The sequence below is a fragment of the Falco naumanni genome, chromosome 10 (genome assembly GCF_017639655.2).
Source record: "Falco naumanni isolate bFalNau1 chromosome 10, bFalNau1.pat, whole genome shotgun sequence".
Taxonomy (NCBI): Eukaryota; Metazoa; Chordata; class Aves; order Falconiformes; family Falconidae; genus Falco; species Falco naumanni.
Genome location: NC_054063.1, coordinates 10,590,516 through 10,617,541, shown reverse-complemented (window position 1 = coordinate 10,617,541; position 27,026 = coordinate 10,590,516). Strand labels below are relative to the sequence as shown.

Below are 27,026 nucleotides of genomic sequence, written 5' to 3'. Positions count from 1 at the left end.
AAGGCCAAGAGAACCTGTTTTGCTGACTCAGCACGGCAAGACTTTGCTTCTTGCCTTAAGTCAGTTTACTGGAGTTATTCTACTTTGCACAAAACTCAAATTCCAATTACATCCACCAACAATAAAATAAAATACAACCCACTGATGTCTCTGACCTACCCGTGCTGGTACTTTTTGATCGTTGCTATCGCAGCTTTTTATGGTTTCAGCTGGATACATACAGTGTTGTATGACATATGTATATATGTTCTTTTTTTTATGTCAGTCATTTTCATATTGTTTTAACTGTTAAACAGCTGCTGTGTTCTCCGCTTAAAGTAAGTCTAAAGGGACCACCCAGAAGCCTGAAAATAGAAGAATTCCTTTGATCACAACAGAACCTAAACAGGGCCCAAATTTTCTAGTGGTCTGAACAAACACATTTGGTATTAAATATTTTATTTAAATGAAATGAAGAGATAACAGACCTTTTAATATATTGTCAATGCATTAAGTAGTATCACTATAGTAATGAGTACATTGATGTTCTGTGTATGTATGTTAATACTAACATTTCTCTGTTGCTTTTTTCCATAAAACTTTGAAATTACCCTCCCTGCAACTCCGTAGTATGTAGACGGAAAACCAGTACAGCCTGTTGTAGAACAAGAGGTATATTACGTGTAAACTCTCTTAACATTCATCTGTTGTAATGTGCTGTGGTGGTGTGTGTGTGAAAAAATTCATTTTATATTCATTTTCTTTTTAAAACCTTTGCATAGTTCCAGTACTGATAGACTGAGAATAGGGGTAAGGATTTGAAAAGGAACTCTTTTTTTACGTAAAAAGCTTTTCTGCGAGGTTAGAAGCTGAAGTCAGTCAATTTCAGAAAATGCAGTGCTAATGTAATAAGCAGTTTCTCTACTCATAATTTTTGGTACAAGTCAGGATGTACTCCTGCAGTTGCCAAAAGATGAGCAGGGCTCCAGGAACCAAGGAATGTGGCCTGCAGTGATAGTATCACAAAGATCCCTCTTGGCCTTGAAGTAAGAATAGATAAACCAGTGGTTATCTCATTAAATATTTGATGTATCATCCCATCACAGACAGTGTTTTAAAACTGTTTTGTTAGAGTGGGGGTTCTAAATAGGCGCATGCTATATGTTTCTGTATACTAACTAAGTTTTGCTATTTTCAGTACAAAGTTTTCCTATATAACCTCCCTTCCGATACTGAAACATTTACCAGTAGGAGCTTATTCCAAAACACACAAGTCAATTGGAGTTGCAGGTTCATTGCTCCTCTGGAAAAGCCTCCGTATTCCTGCAGTTTTGACAGCTGTGGGATACACATGTTTATCCAGTGACGGCTCCTTCATCTCTCCATTTGGATTCAGTACTGAAGAAGCCTCAACATCGCGTTTCCAAAACTGTAGACAAGTACCTCTGTGAAACACAAACTTTGGCTGGAATATCAGAGTCATGGAATGGTTTGAGCTGGAAGGGACCTTAAAGATCACCTAGTCCCACCCCCCTGCCATGGGCAGGGACACCTTCCACCAGCCCAGGCTGCCCCCAGCCCCGTCCAGCCTGGCCTTGAGCACTGCCAGGGATGGGGCACCCACAGCCTCCCTGGGCAACCTCTTCAGGAAAAATTAAGAGGAAAATTGAGAGATACTCTATTTTTAGCAAAGGCTACATACAGTTTCCTTTCAATACAATATACAGAGACTTTGAGGACCACCTCTTGTGAGCTCTGGGACTGGAGGAAGGTCTTTCCAGCATAATCTGACTGATGCTAGTGACACTGGGTATGTGTGCCACACGTGCAGGCGAGAGTACAGACTGTTGGTTTAGCCTGACATGGACAAAAATAGTCGAGTCAGCAGCCTGTCAGACTAGCCCTAAAATACAGCTTCGTCCATGCTTTTTTCCCCAGCATATATCAAAAGTATACATTGTGCTTAAGTTCTATAATAGAATTGGCAAGTATATTGTAGCTATGTTTTTGGCAACTGTATATTTAGCTATATATTTTTTAAAACATGGTAATGTTATCTATACAAAGAGATCTTAATTCTTACAAAAGTTCAATTTATGTACAATAACTTTGTTGTTGATTCTTTCAATGTTATTAATGGTGGTGGTCAAATATGTTTGACAAAATTAGAGTTACACAAATACTTCCAGCGAGATACAATTGTGAAGCAGAAACATAGTCCAGTGGAAAACAGGAAAAACAGAGAGCAAAGAATGGGCTGTGAAGTAACTAAGTCCATTTCTGGCACTATCAAAGTCGTCCATGGAAGGACCAAACGACTACAGAGTGCCAGGGTCCTTGAGGAAAGGGAGAGAGCTAGAAAAGTTCTTATGACAAAACGCAGTAATATTCAACATATATTACTGTTTAATGTGATACAGAGTCTGGCTGAAGCGGGAGGGGCAGATGCGAAGAGAAGGCTGTGTCTTAGCTGGGGAACTTTGTCAGCCGACTGCTGGATTTAAACTGAATTATCTGTAAGCAGGAACATGGAGAGGGCGGTGCCATATTTTGAACCATGAACTTCAAATACTTGTTCTCAACTTCTAAAATAATTGTGTACTGGATTGCAAACACTACGAGTGATTTGATTTTGTATTAATTTTTTTCTCTTTAAAAAAAACCCACAGAGTAAGCCACTTGTGAAAGGCAGCAAGTATCAAACCTTGCCAGGAAAGCTGCCTCGACCCTTACAGAACGGAGATCAGGGAACATACGATTTGCCAGATGGGTGCGGCGTGAGCGACGAGGACAGCAGCATCCTGTGCCTGAGTACGTATCCGCACCTCTCTGAGGGTTAGTATGGGGGAAAAAAGGGAAAGGGAGGGATTGAGGCATAACACGGTACGTAATCTGCTGTGCCAAAACAACAGGCTATGAGGCTCACACGATTCAGTTAAGGAAAGTTCTACTATTTTTTGAACAGTGCACCACAAATATTCCACATTGGTTCACTGGAGAGTAAAGGATGGGTTTAAGTTAGAGCATCCTTTCTGTTGCACTTGATGATACAATTTGCTGACATCATTGGTAGCAGAAGTAATGAAGAGACCCTGTTTTGGAGACCGTGGGGAAAGCATCCTGAAAGTCAACAAATCTGTAACTAAAAATGGGAACTTTCAGAGATGCAAATGTATTGATGATATGAATAAGCAGAAATTTTTCAATACATGCTTCCAATCCTCCCTTGAGCTTGCTGATCTGTTTTCTTAAAAACAAGCAAGCAAACAAAAATGCACAGCGAAGTGTATCATCAGTACTTTCAAAAAAATGCACGCTAGATTGGCATATTAAATAAACAAACATTGTCCCTTGCCATCCCACTGCATTTTAGCATGTGAAACTTTACAATGTAACTAGCACTAAAATGTATATTTCAGGCAAAAATCCTGGTGTCAGCACTGTTGGTTGCTGTAGCTGATGGGGGGACCCACAAGTCAAAAATGAACTTAGAAGGTGCAGAAAAACATCAGTGGATTTTGAAAATACAATTATGTTGTTATTCTGCAACCATAGCTGTATGTGGAAGCCTATATTAATTTCTTTTCAGTGACATCTTAAGCATGAATTTATTGGCAAAAAGTGTTAGTGAGGCACAGAACCAGGTATTTGCCAAGGGCCGAAGAGCTTGGAGCTCAGACACAAGAGTATCCCTTGTGATTTTGAAAGTGTTCCTACACTTTAAAAGTCATGGTGGGATTTTTTTTGTTTGTTGGGGTTTTACTTATTTTAAGGTCACATGGTCCTAAAAGCTGCTAGGGTACTGCAGTTTCGAGATTGCAACAGGCTGTGAGTTTTTAGAGTTTTTCTGTGATCGCAACATTGTAGGCAATGTGTGAGCCATACTATTATGTCTTTAACTGCAGGATTATCCAAGGATGGGTGGTCTTGTAAAGGAAAATGTTCTTTCTCTAGAAACAAGCCATGACTCCCTAAATACACTGAATTAACAGAATTTTTTATGCAGGTTGGTTTCTTGCATGTGCAGTAAACTCATTACACCACCAGTTCAGTATTTCAGAGCAATCTGATATAATCTTAGACACTGCTTCATTTCAGATATTCTGCAGGCTTTGTGGAGCTCTGTGGTACATCCTTTATGTGTTAAAGAATAGTTTACAAGAACAGAACAAAAGAACAGACAATCATTCCCTATCTGTTTAAAACAACCTGTACAGAATTCCTGGGGCTTGTGCACAACAATGCGTATTCACTTTCATGTCAAGCGTAACTGCTTCTTTTCTTTTTTGTTTCTGCTTTAAATGCTTAGCTTGCTTCTTTGCTCTTCTGTAACTTTATTTTGCTGGTGTTTTAAATCTTCTTTGCTTCTTCATCTGGCTTTCTGCTTCTTGGGATGACTGAAGATCGCATCAGGAGTGTCAGTGCACCAGTGCTAGGTACTGTATCTGAACAAAATGCAACTTTACCATGAGTTTTGCTGGTTACTCTTTTCCTTTCCTTTTTCCCTCCCTTTGTCTATGAGATACTAATACCAAGTGGGCCATCCAGATTAAATTCCTTCAGTGCAGTACTGAAATGAAGTAACAGCTTTTGCTGTACGGCATAGCGACAGGATTCCTTTCTAAAATACTTTCCTGGTTTCGCTCTGGTTTCACTGAAGTCAACAGAAAAATTCCCACAGATTTTGATGGAGGAGTTACGGTATTAAGAATAGGCAAGGCAAGAGTCTGCTTCTGTCTGAGGAAGTAATTATTCTGTCTGGAATTAATTATTTAAATAAAATGACTGAAATAATCTATTTTAACCAATGTTTTATTATTTCCTTTTTTGTATCAAATGTACAGCTACTGTTTTTTTCCACCTTCTGAGCATGAGTGTTTTTTTTAATACAAGAACAATTTTTATATGTATCTTTTCTTTTTTATTATGTTCTGCATTTAAATATTAGTCTCCCAGTTGATAGCTTTGTTAATAATTAGTATAAAATGTAACTCTATTACTTTCTTAACTCAGGAGAAACAGAGAACATGGATGGTACAGTAGTCTCAGACGACCTTTCACCTCTTTCTTCCGGAATGGATTCAGGTCCACAGTCTCCACTGTCTCCAGAAAACAGAAAGAGTCCAAAAGGGATCAAGAAAATCTGGGGAAAGTAAGGTCGTTTTTATTTTTTTAGTTCCCTATCAAAGCATTTGGCTTGAGAATTAATCCAGTTCTTGGCAAAAGCTACATTATCTATAGCAAGAATAAAGCAAAATTCAGGGAAAGGAGAGCGACCAACTCTGTGGGTGTACTAGTGTCTCTCGGTACACGTGGGTGTAGAAAAATGGATGGTAGTGTACACAGCATCATGCTGTTGGAATGGGTAAAGACACTCTGCTGTCATCTTAATGCTAATAATTTAGAATGCCAACGGTTTCGTTAGCTATGCAAAAGTAAATGATAGTAAGTTGTTCATTACAGAAGGCATCAGGTAAAAAAAATGCGAGGAAACAACAGAAACGGAAAGCAGGGGGGACTGAGGTTCCCTGTGCTCGCTTCAGCTGCTTTGGGACAGCTGCCCTGCAGCATGGGCTGGGGCGGCGCAGCAGGGCTTCCTTTTCCCCTCAGAGTCAGGTCTAGACAGCATTTGCCTGGAACTTCTTCAGCTACCACCTGAATGAATTAGGTGTTTGTAGTTTACAGGAAGGTTAATACAGCTTCTAGTTGTCACTAGAGTTTCCACACAACACAAATGTTCTCGGTTGCAAGCTAATAGTACTATCATGGCACTCTTGTCTTGAAAGAATACGAAGAACTCAGTCAGGTAACTTCCCTGCAGACGATCTGGGTTTGGCAGAGTTCCGAAGAGGTGGTCTCCGTGCAACAGCTGGACCTCGGTTATCCAGGTCAAAGGAAACCAAAGGCCAGAAAAGGTAATGGTTCCTTCTTTACCTTGCACAGTATAGGATGCCTTGTGAACAGCCAAACCCTCCTCTTGTGAAATACCCTTTTTAATTAGCAGCAGTATAATGTGCTTCGTTATACGAGGAATTCCACAACAACTAGAAAGAATTTCTCTGGTACAAAAGGTATCCCAAGTAGCCCCCCTGCCCGCACTCCCTCAGCTGCAGGCTGCAGCACTGGCTGGTTGTTGCAGCGTCAAAAATTTCACCTTGTTAAAGAACAAGAAAACCTACCATTTCCTGCGGGAATAGCTACAAAGCCATGAGGATTCAGTGATTCCCATTTTCCTCTTTTCAGACAGAAAATGGGAAATCCTTACTCACGCCCCCAGCTGTTTGCAGGTTGAGCTGGGAAGCCGTGTTAACAGGGCACCCGTATTGCAGCACGCACTGCGAGAAGGGCTGTTGATTCCGTTACTGCACAGAGCACAGCACACTAACGCATACGCTGCAGCGCTGCCTCTGGCACGCAGTGAGCTTTCCGACCATGACTGTAATTCTTTCCTTTAAGATTTTTCAAACCTTTCTTGTCCTTTTCAGTGACTACAATGCTCCGTTTGCTCAGTGGAGCACAGAAAGAGTCTGTAACTGGCTCGAGGACTTTGGCCTCGGTCAGTATGTCATTTTTGCACGGCAGTGGGTGACTTCAGGCCATACACTGTTAACTGCAACACCTCAGGACATGGAAAAGGTAATAATTTAACTGTTTCTCTCAAGCAACTGTACATTTTGATCCTGTACAACCAGGCCCCTTCAAACACGGGGCAGTGCTACCTTTCTGAAATACATAGTATCAATTTTTATAGCTATCTAATGAGACTAAAAGAGCCAGAGGCAAAGCAAACTATTTGTTAATGGTTATTTTTGCAGGAAATGGGAATAAAGCACCCACTGCACCGGAAGAAATTAGTTTTGGCCATTAAATCAATAAATGCAAAACAAGATGAGAAGTCTGCACAACTTGATCATATCTGGGTGACACGTAAGTGTTAGAACTGTCCTGGAATTGTTTGGAAAGCCACTTCCCCCCCCCTATGGATGGGCTGCCTGATGCATGTTCATTTTAGCAGTTACTAAACATCTTTTTAAGAGCAGTAAGTTTCAACACAGTAAAATGAGGATTTTTGCGTCGTTCTTGACATCCCAACTATACAGCTATACACTGTCACCTTCCAAGGGGAATGCTGTCACTGGGGGGGTGGGGCAGTCTAGCAAGAGCTACATGATGCTGTGGAACTTGGGTGCTCAGTCCCGTGCTGCATGCAGAACATCACAGAAGCACTGTGGACAAAGCTGTTGGTGGGAATGGAGTTGAAGCTGCCCTTTCGAAAGGTGCACAGGTGGAAGGCGCTACCTGAACGCCTGGGAAGGTGCCAGTGCAGACAGGAGGGGGTGGCAGGGCTTTGTTCTCACGTACACCCTTGTTCTTGTACCTGCAGGATGGCTCGACGACATTGGTTTACCTCAGTACAAAGACCAGTTTCATGAATCCAGAGTTGATGGGAGAATGTTGCAGTACTTAACTGTGGTAAGCTAAATTTTTTTCCCTCGGTTTAACCAAATTTAACTTCAGAATGAGCAAAGAATTTTACAGTTTTCCTTTGAATGTGAGCAGTTAAAAGGATTTTTTGCAAGACAGAAATAGTGCCGGTAGTAACTCAGCTGTGTTGTCTAGTGCATGATTACTACTCCTAAGGTATATAAAGTCAGTCACAGCATATGCTATAGCTAACTTCTGCGAAGCCTTTCTGTCAGTATGGTGTAGCACATCATGACCTGTTTTACATGCAGCTTCTCTTGTTCTCCACGCCAAGTTAGCAACGATATTCAGTGAACTAAAGATAAGCAGCAAATCCAGTAATTCGTACAGCAGCAAACCATGCCCTAAACATAGCCACTGCGTTTTCTTACAGTTTCCCTGCCCAGGTTTGGATAAATATTTGGTTTTGTTACCTGTGCTATAAAACAATGCCTACTTCAGCTGTTACCAAAAGTACAGCCCTGTCTACACTGCTTAAGGAGCCTTTGTTATAGGAACATGGTCCCTGCCACCCCATGGTTCTGTGTGTGTTGCTAGCTGCAGTGATCCTGCCCACAACAGGATCTTGACCAGAAACAGTCCAAATATTTTAAATCTGAGCTTGGATTTTACTTAATAGGCTACAAGCTCTACTTTGTTTTTTAGCCAGGTACTGCTATGGTGCAACACTTCTAAAAAGTGTAAAACCAACCAACAACAAAACCCCTCTCTTTAAAATACAAGCTCTTCTTCTAGCTAAACCACGGTTACCATGGTTTATATAGAAGAACATAGCAAGCTTAAAATCTCCTTTCTTGGGGAGAGTACGTGTTCGGTATGTGTTCTGTGCCACTCAGAAGGCTCTCTCCTTCACAGAATGACCTTCTCTTCCTCAAAGTCACCAGTCAGCTGCATCATCTGAGTATTAAATGTGCCATTCATGTGCTGCATGTCAACGGTTTTAACCCCCACTGTCTACGCAGGAGACCAGTTGAGGAGGTAAAAGAATGCTTAAATAAATTAATTTAAACAAGCAGTAATTACCTGATTCCAGCCAAAGGGGTTAGAAAGTTAGCAGTGTACAACGATACAACAGAGTCACCGCTATGAGGGAACTGCGTCTGAAGCAGTAGTTATGCTGCTTTCCAGCTCTGGAATGTAACCTGTACTCACTGATAATAAATATCCACTCAGTCCTTAAGTGCTTGAGCCACTTAGTGGCTGAATCTCCTGCACTCCCCTTTATAATTTATTTGCTTAGTTTAAAGAAGTTAATTGAACTTCTGAGAGAATAATGTGGAATGTTTTTTCTTTGCCTGTCCTAACTTTTAATGCTCAAAAGACTGTACGGTTTCTGCCTTACCTGGTCAGCATATCTTATTCGCTTAGTATTAAAGACACTATTCTCAAAATGCCCCCTTTTTTACACCTGGCATCTGTAATCTCTACTGTTACACTACTTGACGCAATGTATGTGTACTAGACTATGCCTGCTGTCTTGTCAGAGAATGTTTGCAAGAGGCCTTGAGCATAACAGAACCGGGGAAAAAAATGCTGTTTGAGGAGGAAAGATGTTTTTATCTGCACTGAGGATACACATGGTGAATATGCAGTGATGACGCAGGCTTACAGCATCATCATCTTTTCTGGTTCCACAGAATAATGTTTCGCCTTCTGAAGTAGTTCAGTGGTCCAATCACAGAGTGATGGAATGGCTCAGATCAGTTGATCTGGCAGAATATGCCCCAAACCTTCGAGGAAGCGGAGTACATGGCGGCCTGATTGTAAGAATTCAACATTCTACTACATACTGACAGACTGTAACATAAACCATCTTTTATCTGGTGTTTGTCAAGCAGGAGGAAATAAATACATCTGCAATATGACAGTATGATTAGGCCTTCTAAAGAGCCTCTTAATCTTAATTTTACAAAAGGAACTAAAATAAAAAAGGGACTGCTAAAACATGGGGGTTTATCATCAAATCTGAGCTGTGCATGAGTGTTTAACAGCAGTACCTAAAAAAAAGCAAACTGTAAGAGTTTCTTATCGATAAGGCATCGTTGGATGTTTGAGTGGTTTTAAAAGAGTTGTGAGCCACAGTAAATAACTGACTTGCAGCAGTCTCGCCCACGCTCAGGAATGACTTTTTTTTAAAATTCAAAACACTCAGAACTATTTACAGCTTAGTAAAGCCAGAGTTCTGAAATACTGTGATTATAGTGCTGTAGAGTTTTTGCAAACATGAAACAGAAAAAAACTGTGCTAAGATTAACTTTGTACTTGGAGTACAGCAGAAAATCCTGAAAACAAACTTGTGCAATCCAAACAAATATAAGGTTTGATGATAAATATAAATATGTATTCGCTGGGTCATGCTCTGCATTGTAGTGCCTACTTCCATGTAATTTCCTGTTCAAAGCCCAGTGAGTATCGTATTGTGAATTATAGAATGTCTAATGTAGACAGCTTAGTAAGAATGAGAAATTCCTCTGATAAGCACTGTAATGGTTTACTACTGCAAATATTTAACCACGTAAAAAAAAATATTCTGCCATTTTCTAATAGATTCTCGAACCTCGCTTCAACGGTGACACACTGGCAATGCTGCTGAATATTCCACCTCAGAAGACCCTACTGCGACGCCACCTAACAACCAATTTTAACGTATTAATTGGACCAGAAGCACAACAAGAAAAAAGAGAAATAACTGAGTCAACAGCATACACACCTCTGACCACCACCGCCAAAGTTCGGGTATGTGTTGCCTTCAGAAAGGAGATTATTTCAGACTTCTTCTGCCCTGTCTTATAAAGAAAATAAGGGACAGACATGGGCAGGGAGAGGTCAGTTCTAGAAGGAGTGTTACATCTTGCTTAATTCTAAATACCAAAGTATTTAATTTGTACGTGTTTAAATCAGCTTCTGAAATAAGCATGCAATTCCTTCTGTTCTCAGAAGGAACACTTACCTAAACAAATTTAATAACTGTACCTCCCAATTTGAAAACAACGAGTTTATTTAGTTCAGGATCTACATCCCTGAAGGACTAGAGTATAGCAGTAAATCAGAAAGGAGAGGACTCTGAACGGTTAAAGGAGAACTTTGTTTTTCTTATTCAAAACTTGTACTGTCATCTTGTTTTAGCCAAAGAAACTTGGATTTTCACATTTTGGAAACTTAAGAAAAAAGAAATTTGATGAATCGACAGACTACATTTGCCCCATGGATACAATCCCAGCTGCTACAAACGGTACTCAGAAGAACTACGGTGGACACAAAGGACTGAGCCCATTGACTGATAGGGAACTGGATCAGGTGGGCCAGACGGGCTGATGCCATTCTCATCTCACCCTCCCCATGCGTTACAAGCTTGCCAATAACCACATCCTAGCACATAACAAAGTACTCGTTACATCCGCATGAACTTACTGAGAAAGTATTGGCTATGGACACTGGAAAGAGTTCTACACTAAGAATGTCAGGTTAATTTTTTTTTTAATCAACATCATAAACTCATCCATCTTCAAGCCCTTTTTCAGGAATATAACACCTTTACACTACGAAGATTGATGTATTTTGACAATTAAGGTGGTGGTTGTTGTGAACACAAGACTTTTGTACTTCTAGTTTTCATAATCTCAGTATGGCACACTACTTTTTTCATTATCTTTATGGGTGGTTTTTAATGTAATAAATCTATTTGGACTAATTTGTACAAAGCTATCAAGTTATATATCAAAATACAACCAGATTGTATATTTTCAACAGATATTAATCAAAGAATCCAACTGAATTTTTCTTTTGTTATGTACAGTGGGCAGTAGTTATGCTTAGACAGTATGTGAAAACTATGCATCAGTAATTAACAAGATTATTAATAAACAGATACTTAACAAAAGTGAATTATTCATGTGGTAGTGAACTTGTGAATGAAACTGTCTAGACATCATACAGACAAATGATGAAGACTAAAAACCATCAAATTTGATGAAGCTTTGCTGTCGTGTAAAGGGATGTAAACCCTGAAAAATGGAGCTCCTGAAGGCTTGTGTGAACTCTGTCCCCACACAAGAGCCAGACAGAAGCAGCCAGGCTAAACTGTCCCATCTCCAGTGACCTTAAGGGAGAGAAAAACATTTTAAGCCTGATAAGAGAATGGTTAAAAAATCGAGACGACTAACGGTGAATATTTTTTTTCATTTGCATGATTTACTGCATCTAACATCTCATTTGTGTTCATTATCTAACCAGTGCCTTTTTCAATGTACACCTTAGTAAGGTCCTGCTCCTGAGCAGGGGCAGTACCAAATTCTGACTGTAATAAGTACGGATGTCTGCTTGCACAGTTAAGAGTTGCGAGGGAACGCATTAATTTTGAGCCAAGTGCTTACACTACGCGGTTGTTCAAGCATTCCAAAATTACTGGATTTGTCTCTAGGAGCATGGTCTTTTAATTAAGCATGACTTCTGAACGTGTGGGCATGCAGTGAGATCGCAACGCCCTGGAACTGGTAACCTTTCCATATAAGAATAGGTGGGACTGTATCGGGAAGGACTCTTTACTTCTTGCCTGTGAAAGAAGACTAGAAGACTACCAGAAGTATAATAAGTGTTACACCATCTGGAAAATACTACCCTTCATTGATAATATCAGTTAAGCTTTTCTTTTCTTGTGTGAATTACTGCTCAAGTTTAATGGACTCAATCTTTCTAAATTAGGATTCACTCTTCCTGTCATTAGATGTGTTTTGACGTACCTTAAATCATGGAGGCATTTTTGTTAATGAGCAGTAATGAGAGCTTTTAAACACAACATTGTTTGTCCAGATACCTCCCAAAGATGCATGTAGAGTGAACAGAATTGCACATACTGTCTGATTTGAACTAGTTCCTGAATACTTTTGCAGATGGAACACTCAGAAGGAACAGTAATGCAGATAGGGGCTCTTTCTCAAGGCATAAGCCATCTTACGGTATGTACCCATTTTGCTCTTGTTCTAAAGTCAGAAATGTATTCTGCTAGAATTCAGGGAAAGTTGGTCATTGCTGGTACTAGCTAAGAGTAAGTGGGTCACTGTTTTTGATAAATACCTCTTTATAGCCTGGCTGCACAACCACAGTCCAAAATACTCCTGCTTTTAAATCATACTAGAAATTCACTCTCATTTAGGCCTGTTTTAAGTTTTCATGATCTCTGCTATCTCTTCAACCCAGTGACAGATATTCATCCCCTTAAATGAAAACAACTCTTGAAAGATTTTGCAAGTAACTGCAAACGCCTCAGTCCGAGCAAAGTCTAGCAAAGAGGTACAGATGTAAAAATTTACATGAGCTAAAACTCCATGGAAAACAAAACAATAAAATCACTAATTCCTGACTCCACAGCAGCTAATTACTGAGGAAAAAAAAAAAAAAAGAAAATTAAAAAAAAGAAAAAGTTGACTGAAGGGAGTAATGAAAAATTATGTAACAGAGTTGAGTCACGTGCCAAACGAAATCTGTGAGAATCTCCTCAGGCAAATAATAGCTTATTTAAAGCTGCATTCAAGAAACTGCTTTTAATCTTCTGTGGCTCTAACCCCCTCTGTTGTGAATCTGATCTCATTACAGCCGGATTTCTTTAACCCTAGGCCTCTGACTGAACGTGCTTACTCGCTCACATCTTGTTTTGCAGACGATGTTAAGCCAAGATGAAATGCTGAATGACAGCAGGTTTTTAACACCTACGTTTGAAGACTGGAGATGATGGTTCAGCGTGACCAAGAACACTACAGTACCTCATGCCTGTCTGGAGGGGTGGCCAGGAGAAGCTCGATGCTGTGGTGCAGAAAAGCTTTATCTCGTTTCTGCCAAGGGGACTTACACATAGCATTTAATATTGGCAACGTAGCAACATGTTACAGGTAACTCTCCTCCGTACTTTTTTGCGTATAATGTGATGTGAAATAGGTGTTGAGAGAGAAGAGGTACTCATAGCCAGAGTCTAGAAAGCTGGGACTGGCAACGTGTTTTACCCTTTTATTCAGTTGTCTTCTACATGGAATGTTCATGTACTGTTACATAAAAGATCTTTTGTATTTTTTTTATTTTTGTAATTAGCTTGTAATGCAGGAATCATTAACACTTTATTGTACCATGTCAACTAATCAGAGCTACCTAGAAATTCAGATGGATGCTGGTGAGTGTAGCAGCAATTGCTCACTGAACATCTCCTACTTCAGTCTCACCAGAGACAGTCTGTCTAAAATGGCTAGCACGGATGCACACGTGCAAGCATCAGGATGTCACAAGCCTTCTGAACAGTCAAAATGGTTCAGACAAAGTTTTCTGACCTCCCTACCAGGTCGGTCTGAAACAGCACTGGCGCTCAGGAAGACCAGTAAGCCCATTTTTTTCCCTAGTGACACCTAATTAAACATGCAGCTGCAAACAGCACTGAGGACTGGAGATTACAGCAGGAACTTTTGTAACATTTGCATGAGAACTGGTGATGTTTTAAACAATATTGCTGCTCACTTTCAGTTCTCTCTTCATTCCAGCTACAGAGAGATTTTCATAGAATACCTGATGTAGCAATAGGAAACTAACATTACTGCTCTGTGATGTGCAAAATGTGACTAACGAGCATCAGGCAAGTACCATAATAAAACAAGTATTTGTTTCTTTAAAACACCTGACAAAATAGATCTGTTGCTATTCTACTGGGCTAGACAGGACTGCAGCACTGGAACAGAGGGAAATACAGCCTCTCACTACTGACTGGAGGGGCTCTCTGACAGTCAAAGTGTCCCCTTTACAGCAGCAATTATCTGTTGACATGTGTCTCTCATGTATTAATAAGGTATAAGCAAGATATCTTAGTAAGTAGGAAAACGCCAGAAATCTGCTCAGTTGTAAAGAACGTATATGGATGCTTTGCCTCACTGTCTCCTCCATGGCTGCAGGGTATCAGTGTACACACTAACCAGACCTGAGGGCAGGTCTCTCCCAGTCACAGCCCTCCCAGAAAAAGGGGAAATCTCCAATACTGTCTAGAGTTTGCAGCAAGGGCTCTTTGAGAGCTGTCCGTGGCACCTTTCGAAGGTCACCTCTCTAGTCCTTACTCCATAAGCAGACTGTGCACTGTACGGTCAGATTTTAGAAGCTAAACACATTTTATTGTCCAAAACAGTAAAAACAAGACAAACATTTTTCAACCACTGAGCAATGAAACAGTAATGGAAAATCTAAAGGCACAAGAAGTCAGTCTACACATCAGAAAACTAAAAACATTTACTTAATGAAGGGTTAAGTACATGTCCAGTCTCGCAATGCAATCAACATTAGTAACCAGATCACATACTACAGGCATTTGAAATACTTTGCCAGGTTAATTAGCCAGCAGACTTCCTACAGCTCTACAGACAGGATAAGCTGAGCTCCAGTGGTGGCAGCCTTAGTATCACTGGCATATTCAAAGCAGATTTTCAGATTTCTTTCAATGATGTATTTACAACTTGGTGTGGTGTTGTGCTAACTCAGCTGTGAATAGTCAGTCCTCAAAATTATTGATTTATTTTAATATATATATCCAATAAGAAATCCTAATTAGCATAAAAGTGGCATAAATGGTTATTTTTTTTACTGTTATGAATAAATTCTGAATGTTCCTCCATCTCTTGCTCACTGTGGAATGCGTCTAACACAAATACATGTGGCTGGTATCTCATTAGGGACAAAATCACAGCTTGAACCCCTGTGTCTGTCTTTGCATTAATACTACAAATGTAAATAATTAAATACAAAACCCCTACGATGATTTCTAACTAGCAGATTCCTTTTGTTTTGCTTTAGATGAATGAAAATATTTAGCAAACATATTCATTAGCACCTGAAGAAACAAGGGCTCAAGGATTTGTCAGACCCAAAGACAAATGTAGTATAAACTAATTCCTGGAAATGCAGTACTTCAGGCACTGAAGACTAAGAATTAAATGCTATGTGGTAAAAACACTTAAGATGAGGCATTAGCTGAGTATAAGATCAACTACAGGAAGAAAGAAGTTCTCTCTCTCATAAGCAAAGGAAATTTCTGGAACTGCCAAGAGAGCAAGCACCATTCAAATGATGTAACATCACTGGATAGTTACATCTGTATATACAGCCCAGAACTTGCATGTATAGTTGGCAGTGATTGTTTAGGTAAAGCTGTCACTAAGGAGAATTTCTGTTACACTTGCAAGCAATTTGTGTGTTGCCCAAATCCTGTTCACTTCTTCAGTAGCATACTGTGACTGCTCGCTTAGTCCCTGGTAAATAGCTGTAAAACAGCATTTAGAAAAAAAAAAAGGCAAGCAAAAAAAAAAAAAAAAAAAAGACGGTTGCTTGTACCCTTCTTCCCCAGGACTCACTAAATTAATTACTTACAGAGCACAGTCAAATAATCCTACTGCAGTTTTATACCCTCTCCCAAATTCTATACTGACGTTAACAAAAAACTGATTTTATCTCTATCCTGCTTCTCCAATTACACTTAACTTTTTTTCCTCAGAATTAACATTTGATACTAACTTAAGAGGTCAGACTAGGTTACTGCCACACAACTCACGACAATCTCTCAGCTTCCTAGTATTAACACACACAAAGGTAATTCTGAAGTTATGAACCGCAGAAATAACACCAAGCAGTTAAAAAAGACACACGGACACAATAAAAAGAAATACTGCACAATTACACACCATCTGTTCCTGTAGGAAAATATGCAGTACTTACAAAAGGGTATCAGATGACATCAGCATCAGTAAGAAAATGTACTGCTCTTGGGATAGCCAAGTGTGTCCAGGTTGGGCTGACATGCAAACTGAATCATAGGTGGTGGCCCACACATGAGAATGAGTGTCTCGCTGCCCGGGGAAGGCAGGTGGTTTTTAATCATGTCTGCAGTGATGAAGCCAGAACTGTACTTCCAATCTGAAACAAAGAAATTAAAATACTAATTCAAATCTCTGTAGAGTCTGAAGCCTTTTCAGATTGCGTATGTTGCACTCGCAAAGTTAGCCACCATCACTGCAAGCCAAGAGAGGGTTAAATCTCTGAGCTCAAACCTAGTGGTCCCCTTCCACAGGCCCAACAAGGATCTGGTTGAGAAGAGATGAAAGTCTGTGCGTAAATGACAGATTTAAAAGAAAGGAGACACAGGACAGAATAAACAGGAAGAGTAAATCAGCTTTTCCAGTGAAGAGAGGTCACCCAGGGACAGTTGTGCAGGGAGAGGTACTGAGTGCCATCCAACATACTAAAAAAAAAGTCTGGGAAAAAAACCTGAGTGGTGAGGTGACAAAAGTTTGATGACAACAGAAGTTCTGCTGTGTAGGTTAAGTGATAAGAGGAAAAAAAAAAATAAAAGAAAGAAAGGCTAAATGATTTCAAGCGGTAATATTATTGAATGCATCTGCCATTTAAAGTGAGCCAAACAGGAAAAGTAATCCTGCCTTCACTTATGAAAACATGTGCTTTAAGCTCATTTATCAGAAGCAAGACACTGGGGTTATGAAAACGGCAGCAGTCAAAAGGCCTGTGAAACGTTAGGAAGGGAAAAGGGAACAAAGGGAACACTATGTCAAAGTAGACCCCCAGTTTGCCTGCCTCTTGGCTACTGCTGTTCAGTTCTGATCTGCTCAGCTCAAAAAGGGACACACACAGCAGAGTGGAAAAGGCTACGAGAACAGGGACGAGCAAAGGTGTGTAATCACTGCTGTGTGGGGGAGCCCAGCTACCTCAGTACAGAGAAGATGGGGCAGCAGGGTGATGGACAGATGTCTGTAAAATTCACAACGTCAAGACAGTCAGTAGGCACCTATTTACACTCTCTTCCAGCACAAGAATTAAGAGGCAAATGCAAACCAGAAGTCATTCCTCACACAGAAGTGCTACCCACTAACAGACTGCCAAAATGCTCATGTGGGCTCCCAAGGAGGCGCACCAAGATCTTACAAGAACAGTCCGCAGAGAATTACTACAACTGTAGAGACACATTGGGCTCAGAACTAACAAATATTAAAGACTGGAAGAGCACCAAGGCCTGCTGGTTACTCTTCTCTGTCCATCTACTCAGGGCTATTTCTGACAACAGGTACAGAACTTTGACCTGACTCAGTCTGGCTCTCATGTCTGTTAAATAAAAGCACAGATCACTTACAACATCAGCAAACATGAATTCCCACGTTTCACAGGAGACTGAGTAGCGTTCAACCTCTCCCTCCATTTCTCATTCAGCCCTACACCAGGCTACAGTTAGTGCCTAAATCTACGCATGGCAGCTCTATTTTACCAGAATCTAAGCCAGACCTGCTGCAAAACAAAAATGTGCCTGTACTATTCACACGTATTAAGCAATTTAATGCCAACAAAATGCTAACATAAGCTGATCTGGGAGATAGCCAAAACCAGAGCTGTAACTTTTGCTGAAAAGTCCCCAAACCCATACATCCTGAAGTATGTCAACAAAAGAGCCACTGAGGAACATGTCTGACCCAACAGGAGTTAGTTGACACTTTCTAAGGCCCACCGGGTTTAGAACACTTTTCAAAACAGGTGGTGTGGTAAGGCTTGTTTCTGAGGGGCTGGGGGACATCTTTGTTGTTTAAGACAAGGTGGTTTGAGGTTATATTAATGGCCCGTTGAACTAGAGTGAAGCGACGATCAAAGGCATTTCCAGTGTGTACAAGCAGCCTACCTTGTGGAGGTCTGTCCAGTGTATACCAAAGCACGAACTGATCAGGATGCCTCTTCGCAATGTCTTCGAGCTCATCTCTCAGTAATATATCTTTTTCTGTCTGCAAAATGAGACTGCTGTTTAGCTCCAAACCATCTCAAGATCCCTTCTAATGTGAGCTCATCTGGCATTCAGTAAGATAAATTCAACAACTCATTCAAACCAAGAAAGTCTGAGCGTTTTTTCCCCTTACATGATAACTATTATCATTACAGGCTTCTGTAAATTCAGATTAAGAACAACAAACTATAAGACTTAATAGCCACGTAAACACTGTCTTAAAGATGGCAATTTGGACAACTTTTTCATCCAGGCTAAACTCACAATTAGCTGGATTTGTCTCTGACCCTGGCAAATAAAGCCCTGTACCAGCTTGGTGCAGGTTAACTTTAGAAACAGATTAACAGAACAAAATCCTGTTTCCTTGAAATCAATGAAAAAGTAAAATGAGTAGAGGGGTCAGGATCTGTTCACGTTATTCCCTAATGCAGGAAGTGGGGAGTACAAGTGGAACTACGAGGAGCCATCTTCAAAACAAATAAGAGATTATGGGAACTATGACACCACCATGCAAATATTTATAAAGGGCCTTATGGATTATTTTTTTATTCAGTTTCTCCTTCTTAAATCATTTTAACCAAGACAATATAGTAACAACTTATATCATAACCATTTCTTGCCCCTCCCAATACTGATCATTTTTAAATGTACTATCTCAGAAAATATTTTCTTATAAATGGTTGGGTGAAAATACAAACACAAAGACACTGGAAGAGTATAGACATTTCACAGCAGTATTTTATCCAGGGGTTGATGTCCCATCAGTTAAAAAAGCTCAGTGACCAGTAAAACAAGTAGGCCATTAAAGAAGGACAAACAGATGAGTCCGTATACTCATATACTCACCTGATTAGCAAAAAGAAGGTAACATTTTGTGGAGTCCTTAGGATCATTTGTGATACGACGAATCAGCTGCAACATAGGAGTTATTCCTGTTAAAAAACAAAGTGGTTAAAAACCAGTTCCTTCTTTCTGTGGCTGCAGTTTCAATATTCATGCTGCCTTCCTTCAGTCTCAGTGGGAGCTTAGTTTGAACAAGGCTACATACCTCTGAATTTCTAATCCATGCCAAATGCAAAGGTTGGGGGGTTCCATTATAACAAATTGTTTCAAAACAAAACAGTAATACTTGTATCTGGGTCTTTTCTCTTCATCATTCTCTATCACATACAGCAATTCCACCACCATGACATTATCCTAAAATATTTTTTGTCATTGAGACTGAAGCTCAGAGAGACGAAGTGACTTCTCTGAGGTCACACGGTATATCAGGATTAAACCTCTGAAGTTGCTAGCTCCCCAGACTGAGCTCAAGCCACTGGAAAGCCTCCATGTTGCCAAACACTCATGAAAAGAAATACATGTGTTAAGCGCTCTACAGTGCTTGATACTCTTCACATGCATCCATAAAGATGTCCTCATTCCCTAGACATTCCATATGAGACTAGTTTTACCTGTTCCTCCAGCTATCATCCCAAGATGCTTTGCAACCTTCTTCTCTGCTTCAGACTTCTTATGAGGCTTGATAAGAAAAGTACCTAGAAGAGATATTCAAAAGCGATAGGTACATTAACTCTCAAACAAACATGGATACAAATTCCATGGGAATAAATTACTATCACCTACCAATTCATTAGGACAAGTCTTCTGGAAATGCTAGATAGACTCACCACAGCATTAAGCACAAAGAGTAGAAACCTCTTTGTCTCTGTAAACTCCAATCCTTGCTTTAAACAACTGATTTACTCCGCTACCCAGCGTCATTTATAATAAACTCAATGGTTCCCACATCACTGCCTAGAACACAACTTGGCAACCATGGACGTTAGTGGTACCTAAAAATAACCCCAGACCCTACTACAGAGAAATCAGTTTCTTAGGCCATCCTCATCATCCCCACTTGCACCATGGATCTAGTCATTTGCGTGTCCACATTCAATGGAGTTATAATTAAACCAGCATCAAGCAAGAGCCCCTGCAAAGCTCAGAATCCGGACAGTTGGAACCTTGCATACTGTATCAAGTACTTTACTACTGTAATTAATTTCCTGTTAATGAGATCCCCATGACACCTGCAGTCAGCTACGTGACCACCTTCTAGTATCATGTGACGAGAAGACCTTGCTAATTGCTGCTCTACACCTGGGTATACCAGCACTTCAGAACTATCACCAAACCAGACTGTCTGTAATTGAATTAATCTCCAAGGATCAAGCCAAATGACAAGTCCATGAAAAGCACCTGACATAGTCCAGTCTCTCCTAGCTACTGCTTTTGATAGCAGCCAAAGCAGAGCAGAAAGGAAGGTTTGTAAAACACGCATCACTAGTTTTCTCTGAGATAGAACAGAATCATCAGTATATTACTCATCATAAAAGGTCCAGAGAAGCGCTGAGCACTTATCCCCCTGAAGCAAGAGCACAGTCCCTCTCAGTCAAGATCAGTGCAGGATCTTTCACTTGAATCTTGAAAGAGGATTACTTCTCTCAACTTACTTCTCCTAGTCAACTCAGACCTGGTTTAATCACAAAATGGAGCTGGCTCTCAGTCAGCAGGTTGTTTAGCAACAAGGCTGAGATTCTCAGAGGGCATTTTAGGCCACAACCTCCCTTGTTTAAGAAGCATCTGGAACACCTCCATCCAGATATATACAGCTGAGATATTATTTCCACTGCAACCTTCTCAGTAATGTAATGCAATAATGATTTTTTTCAGATTTAATTATATGGTCCCAAGAGTGAGACAATAACCAACTATTCCTCACACAAAGTACTAATTCCCACCATATCAACCATGACGGGCTCTTGGTCAGGACCAGGAAAGGTGGATTTTCTCTTCTCCACTTTTGAAAAAAAGATTCTGTACAAAGTTGTCAAGTTTCGTAAAACACCTCTGAAAATTACCAATACAAATTCCTCCTTTTTGCTCTCCCACCTTCATGTCGCGTACCTGCTCCCTTATAGACAAGGAGCCCATTTGGCCCTCTGAAATCAATAATATCTCCAATCTTCATATCATCTAGGTACTGGGACATCTTTCCACCTTCTGGAAACTTGGGATTCACATTTTTGTGGTACACCTGAAAAAGCAGTCATTTGTACGATATCAGCCGCTAGCTTTTCTGCAAATAATATAACAAACAGCAAAACACAGCATTGTATTGCTACGTTGAAATACAGGATCTGAGAAATAAATTCAGACAATTCATTACTCTCAGTTATCTGTTGAGCCTTGCAACAGGAAGCAGCCAAAATAAGTACAATGCTGTCATGCACGTGTTCCTACGTGCTCTGCAAACAGCCAGGCTGATAGGAGTAGGTGACAGGCAGATTATGTACTGGTGCCCTCATTTCACTATCACTCCAGCAAGAACCTTATGTCACCCTGTTTTTGTAATTGCTCCTGGAAACAACATTGCTGCATCTCTTCTTTTTAAGGCCTTCCCAGAGACTTTAGCCACATCATAGCTCTTTCATCTTTCAAAGCACATAAACACATTAGCAACAATTTCTGACACTTAAGAGAGATATATCAGCAATATCTGCAGCATCACCAAAAATGGCTGTTCTTTTTGACTTGTTTTCTACTTACAGCTATTAGCAGCAAGCATTAGTAGCAGGCATGAGCATCTTGAGGGTGATCGCTATTCATGCCTCACCAAACAAAAGATACCAGAGAAGTTCCTGCAGTACTGCCAAGGAAGTGATCTCCTTCTCCATCTATCCCCCTATCTCTCGGTGACTTAGCACAGATACACAGGATACAACTTACTATTCAAGGATAATGTGAAATGAGTTGTTGGCCATGCAGTCATCCTCTTTGAAAGAAGTTCAATCAAAATACACTCTATATTTCACTAAAATGAATTACTTTCCTTCCTTCCAGTTAGCAACTTACCTATATTAAAGGAAACAAAAACTTACCTTTATAATTAAATCAACATAACCTTTTGTCTCATCACTGGAAACGGGGGTATAGGCTCGAATCACCAGATTACCATCGATTTTTGCAGAAAGATAAACATGTTGGCCTAGGAGAAGAAGTTATTATCTGATTATTTATTTTTTCATCCCTAGAGGACAAGACAAGAGAAAAAAGCATGTATTGTTACCTGAACCCATTGAACACAAGCAATAATGGAGAAAATCTTTACCATATAAATGCTGTACAAAACATGTAGTCTCTCTTCTTTCTTCAGCAAGAGTTTCTGAAGCACGGGATAACTGAGAAGAGCTGGTATGTTACAGAACCAAGGGTAAGACATGTGGAAAGTAGGAAATTTATAGTAAAAGAGTGATATAAAAAGTTTGTTGCTCCTTCCTTAAGTGCTCTCGGTATTTTGGGTTCTGCTGTTCTCATACTTATTCATTAATGAAGTTGAAATAAAAATACACCAGTTCACACAGGCAAAAAAACAGTACCACAGTAACAGCAGCAGTCTCTCAGAGCAAACTTCCCAGAGATTCTGCACACGACATCAAGAACAAAGCCTTGGGCCATGTTCCTTCTCCACAACTCCTGCCTCCGCAATGCTGCAGCTTCCACAGCATTGGACACTGCTGTCCAGAAAGAACTCTTTGCCCAACCTGATGCTCCAAGAGGCAGACTCTTAACAGGCACCCGTTTCTTCCTGCTGATTAAAAGAACTGAAACTCCTTGCCAAGAGCAGTCTCCTCAGCCAGACAGCGCTAATCTACAGAGTTGTATGGAAAAACAAAAAGCAGGAAGAGAGCTGGCAGAAAACACTTTTATTTTTAGCAAAATGATCTTTGTAAAAAGCAGCAGGCAGGAATCTCCCAAGAAGTAATCTGCCCCATACAGTTTCAGGATTTTATTCCTAAATTCTTAAGAATAAAGCTGCATAAACACAAGCACTGCAGGTCATGTCTCAATTTGTTTATCATTTGTCTAGTTAATGTGGACAGTTCAATTTCACTTTCCCATACAAGCCAGAAGAGAACCTGGAGAGAGACTGCTGCCCTTGACAGGCAGCACACAGGAAGGATGTGCTCACAGCATGGAACAGGGAAGACCCTGACACTTGCCATAAAGCAGGAGAAACTGCGAAACACAGCACAGAACAAACAGGCCTATATTTGCCACAGCTGCAGATCAGAAAGGGAGACATTTCATGCATAGATCACTGTTAATTCAAGGTCCAAAGTTCAATGCCATCAGTTTTGCAGGGTAAGGAAAAAAAGACTATGCCAATACCAGTCTGAAATGAACTTCATGCTACAGAAAGCAAGGCAAAGTTGTATGCGTATGCATGTACATGTCTTCTTTCCCTCAGTCTTTAAAAGCAAGACCAGTTACCATCTGTGTACTCTGCCCCCTGAGCTGGAAGACAGGGACAAGGAGCAGAACAAAGTCCCCACAGCCCAGGAGAAAACGGTCAGTGACCTGGTGCTCCACTTAAGAGACACACAAGTCTATGGGGCTGGATGGGATCCACCAGAGGGCACTGAGGGAGCTGGTGGAGGAGCTCATCAAACCACTCTCCATAATTATCAACAGTCCTGGCTAACCAGGGAGGTCCCAGAAGACGGGAGGTTGGCCAAAGTGATGCCCATCTACAAGAAGGGCAGGAAGGAAGATCCAGGGAACTACAGGCCTGTCAGCCTGACCTCGGTGCCAGGGAAGGTTATGGAGCAGAACATCCTGACCAACATCACATGGCATGTGCAGGACAACCAGGCAATCAGGCCCAGCCAGCAAAGGTTTGGGAAAGGCAGGTCCTGCTTGATGAACCTGATCTGGGTCTACAACAAGACGACCCACCTAGTGGATGAGGGAAAGGCTGTGGGTGTTGTCTACCTGGACCTCAGCAAAGCCTTTGACACAGTCTCCACAGAATTCTCCTGGAGAAACTGGCTGCTCATGGCTGGGACAGGTGTACTCTACGCTGGGTTAAAAGCTGGCTGGATGGTGGTGCAGTGGTGGGTGAATTACATCCAGCGGGTGACTGGTCACAAGTGATGTTCCCCAGGGACCAGTGCTGGGGCCAGTTCAGTTTGGTACCTTTACAGATGATCTGGACGAGGGGATCGAGTACACCCTCAGTAAGTTTGCAGATGACACCCAGTTGAGCAAGAGTGTTGATCTGCCTGAGGGCAGGAAGGCTCTGCAGAGGGATCTGGGCAGGCTGGACTGATGGGCTGAGGCCAATTGTGTGTTTCAACAAGGCTCAGTGCTGGGTCCTGCACTTGGGTCACAACAACCCCACGCAGCGCTACAGGCTTGGGGCAGAGCGGCTGGAAAGCTGCCTGGCAGAAAAGGACCTGGGGGTGCTGGTCAACAGCTGGCTGAACATGAGCCAGCAGTGTGCCCAGGCGGCCAAGAAGGCCAACAGCATCCTGGCTTGTATACGAAACAGCTCGTCCCCTGTACTTGACACTGGTGAGGCCGCACCTCGAATCATGTGTTCAGTTTTGGGCCCCTCGCTTCAGGGGGGGACACTGAGGTGCTGGAGCGTGTCCAGAGAAGGGCAATAAAGCTGGTGAAGGGTCTAGAGAACAAGTCCTATGAGGAGCAGCTGAGGGAACTGGAGTTGTTTAGTCTGGACAAGAGGAAGCTCAGGGGAGACCTTATTGCTCTCTACAGCTACCTGAAAGAAGGTTATAGACAGGTGGGGATAGGACTTTTCTCCTAGGTAACACGTGACAAGACAAGAGGAAACAGCCTCAAGTTATGCCAGAGAAGGTTCAGGTTGGATACTACAAAAAATTACTTCACTGAAATGGTGGTCAAGCATTGGAACAGGCTGCCCAGGGAGGTAGCAGAATCACCATCCCTGGAAATGCCCAAAAAAACACATAGATGCAGTGCTTAGGGACATGGTTTAGTGAAGGACTTGGCCCTCCTGGGTTAACAGTTGGACCTGATGATCTTAAAGGTTTTTTCCAACCTAAATGATTCTATGATTCTGTATCAAAGGTAAGCACACACACTGAAAAGCCTCTGAACACTTCAGCATCTTCTATATACAGTTGATGTATTTTTCCCCTTTGCTCTGCACAGGATAGTTACAAGCTTCCCAAGCAGAAGAGTTCTTCTCTTATTTACGAGTGTGACTGTATTAACCATAATCATAAGGGCAGTTGGCAATAAACTGAGGGCACCAGATGGAAGTAGAATGCAAGTAAGAAATACAAAAAAACTTTGACAAATACCATTGTTGCTTATATGTTGACTCGTGATCAATTCCATCAGACTCAGTTCAGTCTCACTGTTCTTATTCTGAACTACACCACACAATTTAACACAAGCAGAACAAAGTACGCCCAAAAGATCAGAAATACAACCCTTTGGGAAATCTGACACTTCTCTCAACACAGCAGCATTCAGATGCAGCTTTTAACTCCTTGTTTAGCTGGGCACTGAATTCCCCAACAGTCAGAAATCCAAAAACTAGGAGTACAGCTATAACTCGTAAAACCGGAAACATATGTAATAAACGTTTTCAGTACTTACCTACAGGTAACCCTAATACATGATCTGGTGAAGGTAGCCCAAATCGGAATTTCTTAGTATCGTGACTGATTTCCTAAAATAAACAAAATCAGAATGAGGTCAACATCACCACTGCTTTGAATTTCAAACTCAACACAATATGCTTTAGTAAGCCTATTCTTTGTTAGCACGCAAGCCAAATGCTAGGAAGGGAAGCAGAAATGCCTTTGAAAAATGAAGTTTACATAGATCAGAAGTTTTAGAAGCTGTCTTTTCTTCCTTAATTCTGCAAGAAACGATGCCTGCCTGTCTGTGCAATCCCTGCAGTACCTTTATATAAAGAAAATCTCAAAACCCTCATTGCCCAAGGCCAGTAAGCACATTTCATAATTTGGGGCCAAAGATCAGGCAAGACACGACACGCAGAAGCATGGCCTGTCGGCCTTACCTCTCATAGATGCACACTGGGGAGAAATCAAGGGAGAAACAGAGCTCTCAACTAAGACTTACACAAAGAAACAAGTCTACCTTCCTCTTGAAAGAACTGTAACACCATGGAGTCAGTAGAAATACTTTTACGAATCCCACTCTACCCTAAGGAAATACTGCAGCGTGGCTGCGGGAGTCACAGCTGCCCCACGCCAGGTCTGTGCACCGCTCCGGCCACCAATCCTGGGGCAGCCCGTAGCCAGCTGCCCCTCAGCCCCGGCCCACGGCCCGGCGGCCCCCTCAGCCCCGGCCCAGGGGCAGCGAAGGGGCCGGCAGGCGGGGGGGGGGGGGGGGGGGGGGGGGGGGGGGGTGTGTCAGGCGCGGGAGGCCGCCCCGCACGCTCGGTCACCTCCTTGTCCAGCAGCTGCAGCGGGTACTTGGCGAGCGGGTCCCGCAGGGTGACGATGCCGCTCGCCCTCCGCCCCGTCCCTCTGAGCAGCAGCAGCATCAGCAGCGCCGAGGCGGCGACCACGAGCACGGCGACGGCCACGGGGGCACCCTGTGAGGAGAAGGGCAGGCGGTCAGGGGCGCAGCCCGCCTCACGGGCGCCCGGCCCCCCGCGGGGCTGCCCCTCACCGCCAGAGGCTCCATGGCGGCCCCGCTCCCCTCAGCGCGGCGGCGACCGGCTCCCGCCTCTGGGCCCCTTCCCGCCGCGGGCACGCGCGGAGGCAGGGCCGCGCGGAGGCAGGGCCGGGCGGAGGCAGGGCCGGGGCATCGCGCCACTGCTGCCGGCCGCGGGGGCGAGCGCGGGTGAAGCCGGCGCCGGGTCCCCGTCCCCGGGTCCCGGTCCCCCCGACCCCCGCGCCCACAGGCGGGCTGGCAGCGC

At 42.1% G+C, this 27,026-nt stretch overlaps 2 protein-coding genes across 12 annotated transcripts in view; one reads left to right on the top strand and one right to left on the bottom strand.

The window, feature by feature from the left end:
* The window catches only part of PPFIBP2 (PPFIA binding protein 2), a 102,817-nt gene extending 91,468 nt beyond the window's left edge, over positions 1–11,349 (top strand). For 4 of the 5 annotated variants that reach the window (XM_040609162.1, XM_040609161.1, XM_040609165.1 and 1 more), the window contains 11 exons: positions 610–651; positions 2,649–2,790; positions 4,993–5,131; positions 5,766–5,894; positions 6,465–6,615; positions 6,795–6,906; positions 7,364–7,452; positions 8,320–8,442; positions 9,102–9,227; positions 10,012–10,200; positions 10,591–11,349. In XM_040609162.1, coding sequence (XP_040465096.1) covers positions 610–651; positions 2,649–2,790; positions 4,993–5,131; positions 5,766–5,894; positions 6,465–6,615; positions 6,795–6,906; positions 7,364–7,452; positions 8,320–8,442; positions 9,102–9,227; positions 10,012–10,200; positions 10,591–10,779 — 1,431 coding nt within the window. In that variant the 3' untranslated portion in view covers positions 10,780–11,349. The remainder of the gene's footprint in view (positions 1–609; positions 652–2,648; positions 2,791–4,992; positions 5,132–5,765; positions 5,895–6,464; positions 6,616–6,794; positions 6,907–7,363; positions 7,453–8,319; positions 8,443–9,101; positions 9,228–10,011; positions 10,201–10,590) is intronic. The other variant, XM_040609163.1, reaches the window with a different exon arrangement.
* Positions 422–26,886, bottom strand: LOC121094960 (NADH-cytochrome b5 reductase 2). 7 transcript variants are annotated; one of them, XR_005829965.1, is made up of 11 exons: positions 26,777–26,886; positions 26,550–26,699; positions 25,733–25,805; positions 22,183–22,289; positions 21,194–21,338; positions 19,714–19,797; positions 19,106–19,191; positions 18,161–18,260; positions 16,198–16,395; positions 1,225–1,424; positions 422–1,019 (listed from the first exon to the last, which is right to left on the bottom strand). XR_005829965.1 is itself a non-coding variant. In XM_040609177.1 (10 exons), the coding sequence occupies exons 1-9, from the start codon at positions 26,789–26,791 to the stop codon at positions 16,223–16,225; spliced, it is 933 nt and encodes a 310-aa protein (XP_040465111.1). In that variant the 5' UTR covers positions 26,792–26,886; the 3' UTR covers positions 422–1,019; positions 16,198–16,222. The 7 variants fall into 7 exon arrangements, 6 of the variants coding, with proteins under 6 accessions (XP_040465111.1, XP_040465109.1, XP_040465113.1 ...); XM_040609177.1 differs by lacking the exon at positions 1,225–1,424; XM_040609175.1 differs by lacking the exon at positions 422–1,019 and having other exon boundaries at positions 1,026–1,424.
* Between the last annotated feature and the right edge of the window lie 140 nt (positions 26,887–27,026).